This window comes from Branchiostoma lanceolatum, chromosome 17 (assembly GCF_035083965.1).
Source record: "Branchiostoma lanceolatum isolate klBraLanc5 chromosome 17, klBraLanc5.hap2, whole genome shotgun sequence".
NCBI lineage: Eukaryota > Metazoa > Chordata > Leptocardii > Amphioxiformes > Branchiostomatidae > Branchiostoma > Branchiostoma lanceolatum.
In genome coordinates, this window is record NC_089738.1 from 15,611,170 (window position 1) to 15,628,691 (window position 17,522).

General features: G+C 39.7%; 1 protein-coding gene across 1 annotated transcript in view; it reads left to right on the forward strand.

The window, feature by feature from the left end:
- LOC136422740 (serine/Arginine-related protein 53-like) overlaps positions 1 to 15,927 on the forward strand; it is a 31,243-nt gene extending 15,316 nt beyond the window's left edge. The window contains exons 5-8 of the mRNA XM_066410592.1: positions 3,341 to 3,440; positions 14,645 to 14,751; positions 15,200 to 15,358; positions 15,590 to 15,927. Of these exons, the coding sequence (XP_066266689.1) occupies positions 3,341 to 3,440; positions 14,645 to 14,751; positions 15,200 to 15,358; positions 15,590 to 15,679 (456 nt within the window). The 3' untranslated portion in view covers positions 15,680 to 15,927. The remainder of the gene's footprint in view (positions 1 to 3,340; positions 3,441 to 14,644; positions 14,752 to 15,199; positions 15,359 to 15,589) is intronic.
- Positions 15,928 to 17,522: the final 1,595 nt, after the last annotated feature.

Here is a 17,522-nt window from a genome sequence, read left to right on the forward strand (position 1 = left end):
CTATCTCATTAATTTTGGAGTCTGCGGAGGATGTCATCCATAAAATTTACTTGCTGTGGCCTAATCATTACAAAGTTAGACAGTGAAAAATATTTATCATTTCTCTCCTAGTGAGGATCACATAAGTATTTTACCCAGCTCGCAGAGAGTAGTGGATCTTCCCTCATCTTTGTGTGCAGAGGGAGAAACTTGTAACAAAAACATGCTACTGCATTAAAAGATATGGACATTGTTTACACATTCAAGGAATATATATATGTGTGTACATATATATGTTTTGATTTTGCTTCCTTTGAATCGCTTATTTCCGAAATATGACCTAAATGTGCGTTCAGGGACAAGTACACTGCAACGAGACAATATACCAACCTTTTGAAACTATTCATATGATAGACAATACACAGGGGTACTTCTGGTGATGGAATTGAAAACATATCTTATTTTGACATTTTCAGGGCTACAAAGTTAGCCAAAAAGTGCTAGTTTCTGTATATATGCCAAGTATGGCCTACTCTAAGGGACAATTCTACGACAACAAAACATAACACCAACCTTTGCAGGCATTCATTTTATAGAAAATACACAGGGGTACTTCTGATAAAGGATTGAATTGGAAAAAAAAACATCCTACTTTGACATTATAGAGCTTCAAACATAGCCCAAAATATCAATTTCCACACATGCCCAAAATATGGCCTCCTTTTAAGGACAAGTACACTACAACGAAGCAAGACACCAACCTTTGCAACCATTCATTTAATAGACTATACACAGGGGTACTTCGGATAAAAAACTGAGTTGAAAAAAACATCCTACTTTGACATCTTCAGGGCTTCAAAGTTAGCCAAGAATGTTGATTTACGCATATGTCAAAAATATGGCCTATTTTTAGGGACAAGTACACGGCAACAAAACAAGACACCAACCTTTGCAGGCATTCATTTGGTAGACAATACACAGGGGTACTTCTGATAAAAGATTTAATTGAAAAAACATCCCACTTTGACATCTTCAGAGCTTCAAACATAACCAAAAATATCAATTTCCACACATGCCAAAAATATGGCCTACTTTTAGGGACTAGTCCATGGCAACAAAACAAGACACCAACCTTTGTAACCAGTCATTTGATAGGCAATACACAGGGGTACTTCTGATTAAAGATTGAATGGAAAAAAAATCCTACTTTGACATCTTCAGGGCTTCAAAGTTAGCCCAAAATGTTGATTTCCGCATATGTCGAAAATATGGCCTACTTTTAGGGACAAGTACACAGCAACGATACAAAACACCAACCTTTGCAACCATTCATTTGATAGAACACACATAGGGTTACCTTTGACATGAATTTAAACCAGATCACTTCTTTACTTTGCCATATGTTGGGCTTGAAATATGGCCCAATATCATATTTTTCGTCAAACATAGAAAATGACCTACTTCTGAGGACAGTTACGTGACAACCAAAAAAGATACCAAAATTTGAAAACTGATACATGATAGCTATAACTTGGATGTATATATGATGTAAATTTGAAGCAAAACAAAACACCACTTTTGGACTTACAGCGTTTCAAAGTTGGGACAAAATTACCTTTTTTCACAAGCCACAAACACTGTATTGTTTTGAGGTTGCCCAAGCACTTCAACTTGAATTTCTGAAAACTTCAAAGCTATTCTTATAAAGCTGAATAGTTGCTCTTGTTAGCCCAGTTTTTGTTTTCCCGTTAAATTCAAGCATCTGCTCGTAATCATGTCCTAAATTGAGCCAATTTTCATGTTTTTGACATACCCAAATCAGGGAAAATGGCCCCAAAACTTGTTTGGCCCGTTGCCATGGCAACAATCGATGTTGAGCAAAAAGAAAGCTATTTTGAGGGATAGTGGACCAAGTACTATCACTGTGCAAAATATGAGCCGAATCGATTTTTTGACCCCTGCCACCATTGTTTGATCCTTACAGACATTTGCTCTTAAGTAGTTAAACATACACCACTGTTCACCCCTCTATAGGTTAGAAATGGAGATGGGCACTGCCATACACCAGAAGGTGTAGGAATGATTTTAACCAAGTGGCAGAGGACCAAATCATATCAGATCTTTTCTCATGATGACCAGTATCAAAATAGATACTTGTTTTGCAAGTAAAATCTAAACAAATACAATATATCATATTACAGTATATAACTTTTACCGCAGTTTGTACCAAAAATATCATAATGGATGCAATTTTGTGGAACAATGTAATTCACATCTCAATGCACACATTAGTGTCAGCAAGTCCGGTTCACTTGATTTTGAATAATTGATGCTTAAGATAAGAACTGATCGTAAAAAGGTGCATAGTCGGAGTATTGGACATGGTCAATGTAACAAAACAACAGTGACACGAATGCTGTTCAGTAACATTCCTGATCTTGTTAAGATGAGATGTTGTACAACACCGCAAGCATGATGCTGATTACATTAAATGTTGTTCGCTACAGTAGTCATGATCGTGATTAGACTGTTCAGATTCACGGGCTGTGTACCTAAATGTAACATAAGTTACAGGTACAGAGGTTTAGGTATTCTCTAAGCAGAGTTTTTGGTCGAGTGGGGTAGGAGTGTCCGAGGGTTTTAACGTTCCTCTTCCTTCAAGGAGAGAGCAGAGTTAAAAAAATCCCAGCCACAACTATTTGACCCAGATTACATGGAAACTGAACACTGTTCAATACCAACTTCATATGAGGGTAATATGTGAAAGCTGTTCAGTGTCATGGATAATATCTTAATTATCCATGGTATTAAACATACTATCTATGGTACCGAACAACAGCTTTTGTGTATTTATGTACATGTATTATCCATGGTACTGAGCAACAGCATTCATGTATGTAAGTATTATTCATGGTACTGAACAGCTTTCATGTATTTAAGATACTTTCCATGGTACTGAGCAACAGCTTTCATGTATGTAAGTATTATTCATGGTACTGAACAGCTTTCATGTATTTAAGATACTTTCCATGGTACTGAACAACAGCTTTCATGTATTTAGATATTATCCACGGTTACCGTACTGAACAGCTTTCATGTATTTAAGATATTATCTATGGTCCCAAACATAGTTCGTATAGCTAGGTATTATCCTAGATATATGAAAGCTGTTCAGTACCATGGATAGCATCCAAAATAAATGAAAGCTGTTGGGTATCTTATAGTTCTCCTTAGCTTGAATTTATTTTTCATAACTTTTGTTTGGAATTATGTTTTTTTAAGTACATTGCTAAACTTAGGTATGCACAGATGAGCTTCCATGATAATTATATTATTTTTTTGTTTGTAATTTCCCCTGCAGACAGCACCAGAGAGAGTGAAGCAGCAGCTTAAGCAGGCATTAGAGTCCGCTGTAGTGAGCGACCAGATAAAGAAGGAAGAGGAGAAACAAAAGACTCAAGGTAAGGTCCAACATCTAGAAGGGAAGAGAGATCATAAAAGTTTCCATCTTAGCCACCCCTTCTGGTATTACTAGTCTGTCAGTATTACGTCATTTGGCGTGTACCAAACTGTTTTGATAGAAGAAATGAGAGTAGGATTGGACTTAATGTCGTTGGTTCTATGTCTGCCTTTAAGTTTACAAACCCTTGCCATTCTAATGCACAAATTTTTAGTTTGATGTCATAAAAAGAGTCTGAAATAATCCAGGTATAAAGAAATGGTAAATAAAATTAGGTCTATTGATAGTGCTACTGATGCCAACACAGAAGTCCTTGTTATGGGAGACATGAACATAGATTGGTCAAACCAACTGTGTCCTATGAGGGAACACTTAGCAACCATAGCAACAAGTTGTAACCTGTTTCAAGTGGTGAAAACACCCACAAGAATTGGTGTAAACAAGAATAACCAACAAACTGCAACCTGCATTGACCTGATTTTTACAAACAGCAAAGACAGATGCTCACCAGCCAAATCTGCCCCTGTGGGCTTCTCAGACCACAATATAATTTACATTACAAGAAACACAAAAGTGCCCAAAGCACAGGCAAAGGTAGTACACCGACGGACTTACAGAAAGTTCAGCCCAGAAGATTACTTGACAGACATTGAAGTGGCTCCTTGGTACCTTGTACAGGACGAAGAAGACGTTGATGATGCCCTACATGTTTTCACAGTTAGGCTGCACCAAGTAATTTTTATGGATGACGTCATTTGGACACCCTGAATCTAATGCGAGAGCGCGAAAAAAAACCAAGAAGGGCCGAAAAAAACAAGATGCCTAGATTTGAAATATAAGAGTCGACGACACATGTTAGGACACAAATTGAATAAGAGAGCACAGTGTAACAACTAACAATTATTTCATTCATCATGAAAATAGCAATAATTTTAATAAATCAGTTGAAGTTGAACAGCAGTTGTTGTCCTGTCCTGTTTCTTTCCATATCCTATTAATTTTGCCTGCAGAAACATATAGTATATGAAAAAAGGCAAAATTAGTTGCTGGTTAACTCTTCGCATGCATTACTACATTTCTACCTATGCTTTAGAAATCCTAATGAATAATAGCAATTATTCAAGAGCCAAATATGGACCAAAATGATAGAAATAAAAAAAACACATATTTCCCCAACAAGTATAAATAACCAGAAACGAATAAATGATCATTATCCATGCAGAATACATGAATGCATTCATCTTACACTCCCCGTTCCCAGAATATAATTTTTCGTACATGGTACTTGATCCAAAACAGACTAAAGAACGGAACTTTTCATACCTCAAAAACAGACTTGGGCCTACCAAGGAGGTTAAATCCTATTTAAACCTCCTTGGGCCTACGAGCTTCAGTTGCGGCAGCTGTATTGTCGACCTCCATGCGGATGAAACACCCAAACTGCTTGGTTGCCTGCGCCCCACCTGCAGGCCGGAGTAAACTTCAATGCCTCTCCCGATCTTCTCGTCATTGCAGAAGAAATGCACTGTAGCTGAACTTGACAAGACTTGCTTAAAATTGTACGGCCGAAACTCACTGGCTCGACGCTACAAGTCTCTCGTACAGTTGCGCGAACGTCAGCTCTCCCTGACCGACATCGAGAGCGTACCAATCAACAACAACGTTGCCGCTCTTTTTCACTTTTATGCTCACATATGTAGCGACCGAACCCACATGACATACTTATATGCTTGATCTGACCAGTTTTGACTTTACTATTGACTTTTTCCGTGACCATGTCTTGATACTCAAAACGGCGCATATCACCGCCCCGTAGAGCGCCCGGTCTATTACGCCCGGCCCAACAACAGTCTACAGTATTCTAGACTAAATTCCGGGTTAGGTAGGCCTAGGGTTGGGGTTATCTGGACATAGTACAGTAGTATATGCCAACGATTAAAAAAAATCCTGTCAGCAGTTGAAAAATGTGCACTACTGACAGGATCATCCTGTCAGCAGTAAAAAAATTGCACTGCTGTCAGGATCATCCTGTCAGCAGTGCAATGTTTTCTACTGCTGACAGGATGATCCTGTCAGCAATGCAAAAATTTCTACTGCTGACAGGATGATCCTGCCAATCGCCTTGGGCTTTCGCGTGACGAGTTTTACGTTAATCTTACGTGATTTGCGGCACTGTCGTAACTCTTTGGTCATAGTTACAGGAAGCGGAATTTCTTGTGTTTTTTTCTGGGGACAGACCAAAATCAATGCGCGCGCGGACGTCATCCATAAAAATTACTTGGTGCAGCCTTATGTTCAATAACATAGCTGACCATCATGCTCCGATGAAAAAGCGTACATCTAAGTCGAACCCAGTGGCATGGCTGGACGAAGAGCTCAGGGAACTGATGCAACTTCGGGATGATGCGAGGAGAGAATCCGTCGCTTCTGGTCTCCAGTCCGACACTGAGGTCTACAAGAAGCTCCGAAACGCAGCTGTGAAGCTCAACAGGAAGAAGAAGGCGGCATACTTTAAAGCAAAATTGGCAGAGAACAAAAACGACCCCAAAGCAATGTGGAAAACATTAAACGGCATCCTGGGAAAAGGTTCTAAAATCTCATCTGGTGTAGTTGAACAAGATGGCGTCTACCTTACGAAAGCAAAGGACATTGCTGAACATTTCAATACCTTTTTCCTGAACAAAGTCAACACCTTACGGCAACAAATGAATCTACAAACTGATGATACCTTACTTCACTTGATTGAAAGGAAGATCATGGCTGGTAAAGAAGACTGCAGTTTTGAACTTAAGCAAGTTGATATTGACGAAGTGTACAAACTCCTCCTGTCTCTTCCAGAAGGAAAATCAACAGGCCTAGATAACATGGATAACAAACTTCTGAGGCTTGCAGCGAAGCACGTTTCCATCCCTCTCTGTTACATCATCAACTTGTCTATGACTACCTCAGTCTATCCAAGGGAATGGAAGAAAGCCAAGGTCGTACCCATTCCAAAGTCAACGACAGCATCCTTCTGTGGTTCAAATAGCAGGCCAATCAGTCTTCTCTCTGCTACCAGCAAGATTATGGAGCGCATCGTCAGTAAACAAATCTCAGATTACTTTCAGCAGAACTCACTAATGTCCAGTCACCAACACGCGTACAGGAAAAACCATTCAACTTGCACTGCACTGCTGCACATGGTGGATGATTGGTATCGCAATATTGATCAGGGAAACTTGGTAGGTGCTATTTTCTTGGACTTTTCTGCTGCCTTTGACCTAGTCGACCACAGTTGTCTACTTCAGAAACTAGGATGCTATGGTTTCAGTGAATCCACAACAGAATGGATGGCAAGCTACCTGATAGGCAGGGAGCAATGTGTACACATCAATGGGACAAACTCTTCTTTTGTGGAGTTACCTTGCGGCGTTCCTCAAGGGAGCTGTTTAGGGCCCCTTCTTTTCACGATTTACACAAACGACCTGCCGCTTGCCACAGCACAGGCCACAGCAGACATGTATGCTGACGACACCTCAGCCTACACCTGCGACCCTTCAATTGACACAATTTCATGTAAACTACAAAGAGAGGTGAGCAACATCTGCAACTGGGTTAAAACGAACAAGCTTTTCCTAAACAAAAACAAAACAAAATGTATGGTTTTTGGGAGTGTACCCAAACTGCTGGCAAGACCGACACTCAACCTAACTGTTGATGGCAAACGTATTGAACAAGTCCCGGAGGTAAAACTACTTGGTACAACTGTCGATGAACGTCTCACTTGGAATACTCACACGAGGACAACCTCAAAGAAAATGGCCAAGTCCCTTGGAATGATCAGAAGATGTGCTACATACATGGACCAGACAATCTTAAAAACGGTGATTGAATGCCTGACATTGACATACATGGACTACTGTAGCCCTGTCTGGTCATGCACCACAAAGAGAAATATCAAGTCCCTACAAATAGTGCAAAATAAGGCTTCACGTTTGCTTCAGTTGAAACCACTGTGGAAACCTGTACACACTAGACTATCACTGAACACTATGACTACTTTTAGAAGGATTGTCTTCACTAATGAACCTGAGTGTCTTGCGAGTAGACTGCTTTCTGTCAACAAGCAGCACACGCACAGAACACGATTTGCTTCAAAGCCAACTTTTAGACTAGACAAACCTAAGACAAATGCATTAAAGAAGACTTTTATGTACAGGGCTGTCGCAACGTGGAACCAGCTCCCGGTAGAGCTACAGACCACCCTTTCTGCTCGTACTTTTAAAGCCAGAATCTGTGAGCACTTGTTATAAAGTGTAGAACTGATTCATAAGTAAATGGCATTGTATCGCAAATGATTTTACTCAATTAAGGAAGGACCTCTAATTTTAAGTAGATTCCTGAATCAATTTCAATTAGATAGTTTTTTAAATGACATGTAATCAGCTATCTGTAATTAATGTAAATATTGAATGTTGTTATGTTGTTATCGTCAATGCATGTATTGTCATTTTGATGTTGTATTGTATGATGTTAAGAAGTCCAGGAAGACTAGTGGTGTGCCTTAGGGCACACCACTAATGGATTTTCTTCAATAAAGACAATAAAGACATAAAGTCTAATACCCTTTTTTGAGGCAGTGTGTGGTAAAGCGGATATGGACACGGTATTGGAAGGCGGAGGCCAACCCTCTCCTTACACTGCCTTATCTCCCCAACCAAAGTCAGGTTCCCATTCACACTCCCCCACACTTCTGTAGTTGCTAGCTGAGTCCCTCACGGTGACACTTTGTTGGGAGGCTTGCCGACCTGTACTAACCACATGCCACCATGGTGATGCCATTGCCAAATCTGCATTATAGGCCCCCTCCCCTTGCTTCTACAGTTCCCAGCCATGCCCCTGAAGTGAGTTTGCCCCCCTCCCCCACTTCTGCCGTTCCTACCCATGTCCCAGTGACACTTTGTTGTGAAACTTGGCGACGTGTGTAAGAGACATGCCACCATGGTGATCCCATTGCCAAATCTGCATTATATGCCCCCCTCCCCCATACTTCTACAGTTCCTACCCATGTCCCAGTGACACTTTGTTGTGAAACTTGCCGACCTGTGTAAGAGACATGCCACCATGGTGATCCCATTGCCAAAGCTGCATTATTGATGTGCGACATTCCCCGCCATTAACGCCACGTGTTTGATGGGTGCCGAGCTGATGGCTCGCCCCTCGCCGCTCCCCCCGCTCCGACAAAGCCGCCATTGTTCCCGCCTTCGTTCTCCCCGTTTCCCGTCATCCATCCTGCGCGAAACAAAGCTGGCCGCGAATTCCGTCCATCCATCACCGGTGAATTATTAATGCCGCCTGCCCGGTGCCCTCCCGCCTCGGCCATCAAAACCCAATTATTTCATTTCCCGCTCGCTGGGGGAAATCGTTCCTGACAGACCCCAGCCATAATTCCTCTTGATGTCATCCCACCAAGCCTTAATTTAATTAAGCCGGGTGATGCTGATGAGGAATGAGAACCTCTGCAGTGATGTCGTATCTTTCTGCCCGCAAATTTGGCTGTCTCAAAAGAATATGCATAGATTTCTACAAAAAATGTACTCTTAGTCGACATAGTCTGGTATTTCTAGTTCTAATGACTACTGAGAACCTCTGCAGTGTTGTTGTATCTTTTTGCCCGCACACTCGGCTACCCCAAATCAAAATTATGCACAGATTTCAACCAAAGAAAGTACTGTTACAGTAGAATTTCAGCTGTTTTTTATAGATAGCATCAATAATATCATTATATCAATGATTTAAGATATGTTTACTGTAAAATGATTGGTGTAAATGAATGAGATTAATGTTAATGATATTGCATAAGATCAAGACTGCATCCACTGCATACATTATAATTGTAATAGTAGAGTACAAACTTTACCTGATGGTATAAACCCTTTATGCTTAATGAAACAATGATTTTGATTTGAATAAAACACATCTAATGTGAATTATGCAGTAGTCATAACTGCATTGCTGTCATCATAGAAATTTCAGTTATCAAAATTGTCTAATGATAATGTTATGTAGTTTGATCTCCAAATATCAGGTCAACAGTGGAGGACTGTGCTCTATCCTTGTAGACCTGACCTGACTTGAAAATGGCTTTCAAAACTAGGTCAGAAGTGACATAAACTAACCTACATGTATGTGCAGAAGAACAGTCAATGGATGCTTACAAGGTTTATGGTTGAGTTTAGAACATATAGATCATCTAGTTGGTAGGTTTACCTTGTCTGGGGTTGGCTGGTCAACATTCCTTTTTGTGTAATTGTGTTCTTTTGATTTGATGTAAGTTACTGTGTTTCTACCTTTTTGAATTTGACATGCCGTGGGCAACCTTCAGAAGCAAAGAAACAGCCATCATCATCATCACGTTTTTGAGTTGACAGTCAAATAAAAAAGCTGTGATGAACAAGCTTATTAACGGTATCACTAGCCAACATAAAGAACAGTTCTCCTTGCATGTCTGTGGTTGGCGCAGCATTATTTTGTGTGCAATTGTATTGTTCTTTGATTTCATGTGAGTTACTGTTTTTCTACTAGTAGAAACTGTGATAGACAAGCCCAAGAGATATTACCAGCCAATGCCAACAGTGTGCTAGTAACTTGTTTCCTTGCAGGTTTTTTGTATGACTTGATATCAAAGTTCTGTTATGTCTCCATCTCTCTCCCCTCCCATTTAGTGGACCTAATGTTCCCCTGGAGTACACCATGGGGGTGGACCTGTTTGTCTTGTCACGCTGATAGCATGCAGGGCTCGAAATGCTGGGTGCATGTGCAGGGATCTCCCCAGAAATATAGAGCAGGCTGGGGGGAGGGTGCCAAGCATAGGATGTGTGTCGCGAGGGGGAGGTCTTGAGCGGGCTGTTGCATTTTGCCTTTTCCAGACACAACTTCAGCTTTGCATCTTCTCTACAATTAGCGCCACTGTTCCATTCTTTAGGGAGATCCCTAACTATTATGCACTTTTGTGCACCCCAGATTGGAGATGTGCACCTAATTTTTAGCTGTGGGTGCACTGGTGCATCTAGATGTTTGTGTAGGGCTATGTACGTAAAGATACTAAATTAAATGTACACTGGTACTGAGCATATTGACACATAAGAAAATGACAAATTTTTTTTGGTATTACTTGTTTGAAATTTTAAAGTTAGCAATAGAATTTTAGATTCAAGCTCCGAAGAAAGACAGTTTGGGTTTGTAATTAGGTTTTGCTGACATTTTACTTTTCTTATGCTGTGTACCTGAATCCTTTCCTGTGCACTTCAATCTTTAGGTTAGGTGCACCTTTTCCCAAAAACAACTTTCAAGCCCAATTTGTCTTGTTGACACACTGATCGCATGAGATAACTGCTGTTCCTTTTCTTATGCTTTGCACCTGAATCTTTTCCTGTGCACCTAAATGTTACTACTTTGTGCACCTGTTCCCAGAGATGACTTTCGAGCCCTCACAGTTTATCCTGTCACGCTGATCGCATGAGTTAACTGTTGTTACTTTTATATGCTTTGCACCTGAATCTTTTCCTGTGCACCTAAATGTTACTACTTTGTGCAGCTGTTCCCAGAGATGACTTTCGAGCCCTGTTTCTCTTGTCACGCTGATGGCATGAGATAACTGTTGTTCCCTGGGAGCTGCATGGGCGACATGCCCCGCCGTCTACCCCCATTTCCGCTTGACGAATGTATGATGGCTGTGCGCCGTTATCGCCTGTCCTGTAATGCCAGATTAATTATTAACCACACGTCCTTTCACCTGATGTTGGCTCCATCGAGCGGCATTACCCAGGCACCCCGGGGATGGCCCCCAGGGGAGGGGGGGAACAATGGGACAGTTTGATTTAATTTACCTGGAGGCTCTCCAAACGGGCAGAAGCATATCGAGTTCATTGTGGTCAAATGCTGCACTTAGCGCACGGATTTTGAAGTCTGACAAGAGTCATTGTGTCTGCTCTGAGTTTTACACCGATTGGCAGCCGCATTGTAGTTTGGAAAAGATAACTTTGTGTTCAATGGTCCATGCAGAAGATACCTGAACCTTGTGTGTAATTGTTAAAACTCACTGGATTGGAATGCTTGATAGTTTAGGGCAGGTTGATATTATAATAGTGATACATTGATTTTAAATACAATTGTATACCATATATAAGTATTTGAATTAAGATTATTGTTTTTGAAAGTTGCAATACTGACAGCAAGTATCTTGATTGTTTAGAACAGTCAGGGCAGTTTTGTTACAGAACTGTTAGTGTACCTGCAGTACTTATTCTGAAAGAAATGTGTACTATATACAATGTGTCCATTAGAATTGGAAAAGAAAAAAATGCATGTACTTGTTCCTCCTACTCTTCTAGAAATAAAGAAAATAGAACAAGGTCCAAATAGTGCTGAACCTACAAATGATTAATTTTATTCAATATGTTATGAAAATGAACATCACATGCAATTTCACCGTGGATGAGATAATGCAACATTGTATCTCAAAGATTTGGGACAAACTCATCTTGTACAAACACAATTACACAAGATTGAGGGTATATTATGAAGCATTGGGCCAGTCCTCCTTTGTGGCCAGATATTTTGTGGCCTGACAATTAATAAGAGCTGTATCGTGCTGCCGTCCCCGGGGAGGGGGGCGCTATTGTTATGAGATGGGCCTGATGCATCGCCTGTCAGTGTGTACGGACACAGATAAATCAGTCCAACAGAAACTTCTCCTTACGTGATCCGGGGTTCAGTGGAATCGTGACCCGTTGGAACTTCAGAATCTTCAATCATCACTCAATACAAAGGAAGGTTTCATATTTTAAATAAACAACAGAAAATCAACTAGAAATGCCCATTGAAATTAGAAAGTCAACAAAAAAAACCCAGAAAATCAATCTCATATTTATCAGTTTAGTGCTGATAAATAATATTACCCAGCATAAGTGAAACAATAGATTCAGTGGAATCATGACTGTAGGGCTGTGTACTTATAAGTTATTGCTGCATGTGTACTTAGAACTTGCGCGTCAGCTTGGCTGGACACAGATAAATCAGTCCAACAGGAACTTCTCTTTAAATGATCCGAGGTTCAGAGGAATCGTGACTTTTACTATAGCAACTTCTTCAATCATCACGCTGTACTAGTGTTAAGCCTTTCATGGCAAACTTTTGTCCAGAACAGTGTCTGGTTGTTAATGTTGTTCCATGTTGTTAATTTTCTTTGTAAGAGCTGTCGTTTGAAGCTTACAATAACACCTTATAATCGATTTCATGTCATAAACTTCAGGTTTTAGAAAATTTGGACAGGATGAAATTTTTGTCCATCCCAACACGCAAATTTCTATCCCAGGATGGGTCCTGGAGACGGCACCGGTTTTGTCTGAGGTGTATGTAGAATAAACAACAGAAAATTGAATTGTGCTGTTAGTGCTGATTAGTAATATTACTTACCCAGCATAAGTGAAATAATAGATCCATTTAATCACATTTGTGACTTTATTTGTCTCCAAAGGACTTCACTGTGTGTTGCTGAAAATATTCATGAATGGGGTAGTAAACTATTATTAATACCTTTAGGAGCCAATGTAGTGTACAGACCATGTACTTTTACAACATTTTTGGGAAATTCTTCAGTCTAAACTGTTCAGAAAGAAACTTTGTGGTATCTCCAAAACCATTTGGTCATTGGTCTATTTATACAAGATTTTTTAATCAAAATGTTTAATTTTCTGTCTAAAAACGTGAGAGTTTAGGACACTTTGCCTAGTAGTACCAACATATTCAATAAAAACATTGTAGGAAATATGATCGTTTAATCTAAACTACCCTCACTCTCACATGTAAATGATTTTCAATATCAATCTGTTGACATTGCCAAATAACACTCATCATACCAAATATGTCTTTACATGGCATACTGGTTTCATGTCAAGAACCAATTTGCAAAATATGGTAGCTTAAATTAATTGTTCTTAACAGTAATTCAGCTTCCTGTCTCTACTATAGACCTGTGCCATCCTTTATAAGTGTCAGTGCTTTACATGGTCAATCCAATATTGTCATAGATGATGAAGCCTTAAAATTTGGTGCCAAATTGAACTCAATTCTCTTGATGAGACAAATTTGAAACGACTGTAATTTACTCATACAAAACCCATTCCATAATTGCAATATGGCGGAGATGCCGGGAGGGTAATGCGTGTGGATGGCAGCATTCCACAGCTGTCTGTCCTGGTTACGGTTGCCGGGCGGGGCAATTGGGATTCAGACAAAGGAAAATTGTAATGGGATAGCATATATAGGGGTTGAGCTTATGCAGCCTCTAGCAGGCTTTGTGGCTAGACTTTTTGACTTTTTCTTTGCTGTTTTCTGATGTACTATAATTATGTCTACACGTTTTCTTGTTGTACTGGGTTAATGACATCCACTGAGTCTAAAACAACGACTGTTCGAAACCTGTCAGAAAACTGGTAGGTTTACAATCAGAAAACAGCTCATGAATGATAGCCCATAGAGACAGACTCCAACCATTAACCCTGTTATGAAGGCTAGCTAGGGGTAGCCTAGGACAGGAATGTGAGGGGGGAAATCTGGGAAAAAATAGCACCACTTTTTTAATAAACATATTTGACATGATATGATGGTGTCCTGTTTTCTTTGAAATGTATGATATACCTAGCATGTGTTGAATCAACTTGAATGTGTTAAAGATTGATATTATCATTCATATTCTGGTAGCTGACACCATGCATTTCCTTAGTTTTCTCTAGATTTTTAGCAGAGTAGTCAGACAATAGATATTTTGGCAGCACCTCGGAGTGGAGCCTGCTTTATTGTGTCTATCTCTAACATGACACAATCCATGAAGAAGGAAAAAAATCACAGCTAACATGAATAACGGAATTTAGGACAACGCATGATAATTGATCTTCTACTAGCTGACACCATGCATTTCCTAGTTGCCTCCTATTTTTAGCAGAGTATTCAGACAATAGATATTTTTGGCAGCATCTAGTAGTGAAGCCTGCTGTATTATGTGTATCCCCGATAGGACACAATTCATGAAGGAAGCTTTTTCATTCTATGTATCTGAAACTGAAGCATAGAAAAGATGTAATACAGTCAAACCTTTAGTGACCATCTCGTGTAAGGAGTAAATTATGATTATTACATAATATGATATTTGTTTTCCATGTCCAGTTGACCTGTCTGGTACCGAGCAGATCTCCAGACTGCAGGCTATAGGAGAGATAGACCAGGCTGGGTTCACTCCGGCACCGTTCAAGAGTAGCAGGACAGACACGAAGGTAAGTACGGCAATGGTCAGCTTCAGGGATAAAATGTAATAAGCATATTACATGTATTTCACATTTATTAAATGTAATGAAGACATACTTTCAGTCATTGTTGCAACCTCATTTTAAGTTTCTTCAGGAGTAACTGAAATCTATTGAAGTTATCTTCAAGGCCTTACACAAGACTAGAATATGAGGAGTATTTTATATTAGTGGGATTGTGGATGGGAGGGGGCATAACACTATAACAGTTAGCAACAGACGAGAAAATGGAGAGCAATCATTATGGTACTGTACAATGTATGTTTACTTATATGAAGCAATGACGACAACAGTGACTTTTTCTATGGATGGTCCATTGCATATGCATAAATTTCTTTGCTATTTCTCTGTTGTATGAGAATGTAGGTGTTAGGAAGCACTTTTTATCTAAATTCATTGTAATTGTTTCCATGTGCAGGACTTGAACGATGAGCAGACCCATGAGTCAGCCATATTTGGCAGTGGTGTTGCTCGAGGACTGAACCCCAGCAGTCAGAGCCAGGGGGATGCCAGAAGTTTGCCGTTGAATTCCGGCATCAAGTATCGTGACACTGACTCTGTCTTGGCTCATGAAAATGTAAGAAAAACTTTTGACAAATATCCAGCACTATCACTAGTCCCTTGACTTCTTTTGTTCGTTCAGATAGACTTGAGGCAAAAAATGACATTTAAGCAAAAGACATGTTTTTCTTTGTTGTCTTTAAGAATGATCGACTTTTTCTTTAGTATTTGTTTGTGAGCACTTGCTTTCTGTCAGCTGTATTTGAACTTTGAATATTGAATCATTTGTGTTTTTGTTTGTTTCCAGCTGTTTGTTGATCCAGAGGAGAAGGAAAAACACTGGCTGAGGAAAATGGTGGAGCTTCGGAAGCAGAGGCTCATGGGAGCTGAGAGCTGATGCTGCAAAGCATTGTGGGCATGGCATGTGCAACATGGATTATGGACATGTTTATTTTGCAACATTTTTCTTGGAAAATCATGAAATTTCATACAAAATGCTTGGATGAAAAGATTGAACACAGTCACCCGTAGGAAAGAAAAAGATATGATGTACATACAGGAAAAGGTTAGTCTGTTAACTGCACTCTGATTGTGACATTCCCCATGTGTCATTGTGGAATTTCATAATAAAACTAATAATCATCATTGGTTGGTACTTCACTGTCAAGACTTGTGTATAAGATTACTGTCTGTGGTAACCCCCACTGTATGTCATATGTATCACACATTAAACACACATCATTACTTAACTTGAGAGTTTATCTGTGTTGGTAGAAGTCATTCTGAATCAAAGTTGAACTGCAAATTGCCAACACACAAGTTTTTGACTGATCAGCTCCAGTCTTTGTCAAGGAATAAGCATAATCCACTGCTTCTGTGACGTCACGTCAGAACACATCATCACTCTACGTTGTCCAGCCAGCATCTCACCAACTAACCTGCTTCATCCTTGATTTCTATATACATGTAGCCGGTATAACCACCCTTCAGCATAACACACCAGCTTTGCAGGCACATGGTGCAGCAGCAGCTGGTTATTTACGCTGGACAACCTGACACCTAACTTTTGCACATCTAGCTGTACGCGTTCTGCAAAGCTATTTAGTGCAAGTTTATATCAAATCAGAATGGCCCAAAGAACAGTTGACGCCTTGCACAAAAATGACATATAGGGCTCCCCATGCTTTTCTAATAGAAGGAATCTTCGTTGATGAAAGTTAGACATCCAGGTAATATTTGATAAGTCAAAAATAGTTACTCAAGCAACTGGATAAAATTTCCTGGAACTGTTGTGTGTAATGATTGAATGTTTGTCAACAGTCCTGGAATCTGGTTGATCCCCTTCTCTAACAGTCGCTTCCTTAATACCATCTAGACTCTCAAGAAACTTTCCATGTATGCTGTGACCATGCTTTGAACTTAGACTATTAGTAAGTTGTTACATTTTATGAACATTGCTGATTTACGTCCTGCACATTTGATACTGAAAAACAGTCTGTACAGTAAAGTGAAAGGCAGCAATGAAAGTCCTAGAGGTCAGGGCTGTGAAATGAAAGGCTGTAAAGTTAAGAACCTCTGCGATCTGTGCAGTCATGATCTCAGGTGATTTGGGGGAAGTAAAGAATTCTGCAGACTTTGTATTGAGTTTGCTGCAATGAAATATGATTGGTCCTTAAACTGTGCTAGAAAAGCAGGAGAAAATACAATCCTTTTAAAAAGAAATAAAGCAAATGTATCCTGAAATCCGTCTACTAAAGAAATTCGTTTAGTAGACAATCTAATCAACATGGTTTAATCTGTATTTTCTGACATTATTTACGTTTGAATGGACTTAATTTTGCAGTGTTCAGATTTCACATATTGGGCGAATCACCGACAGAAAAATCTGCATTGTTTGCGGATTGATGATTTTGTGGTATAGAGGTCCCCACAAAAACTTTGAACTTAAAACCACAGCAAATATTTCATGTACAGTTATACTGCATTCAAAACTTTCAAACATTTGTTATTGGTAAGCATCCTGAATTAACAGGTGGTTGTAGAGCCAGATCATTGAATTTTACAGTATGACTATGATAGGTTCATAAATGTGAAAATTTATGCCATTCATTTGTGCGAAGGAAGATATAAAGTAGAAGATGAATGTATGCCATTAACCTCAGATGTCCCTTTCTGTCGTCTAATCATCAACTTATCATTGTTTTACGACATTTTTCATTACCAGCTAAATGAAAAGGGTC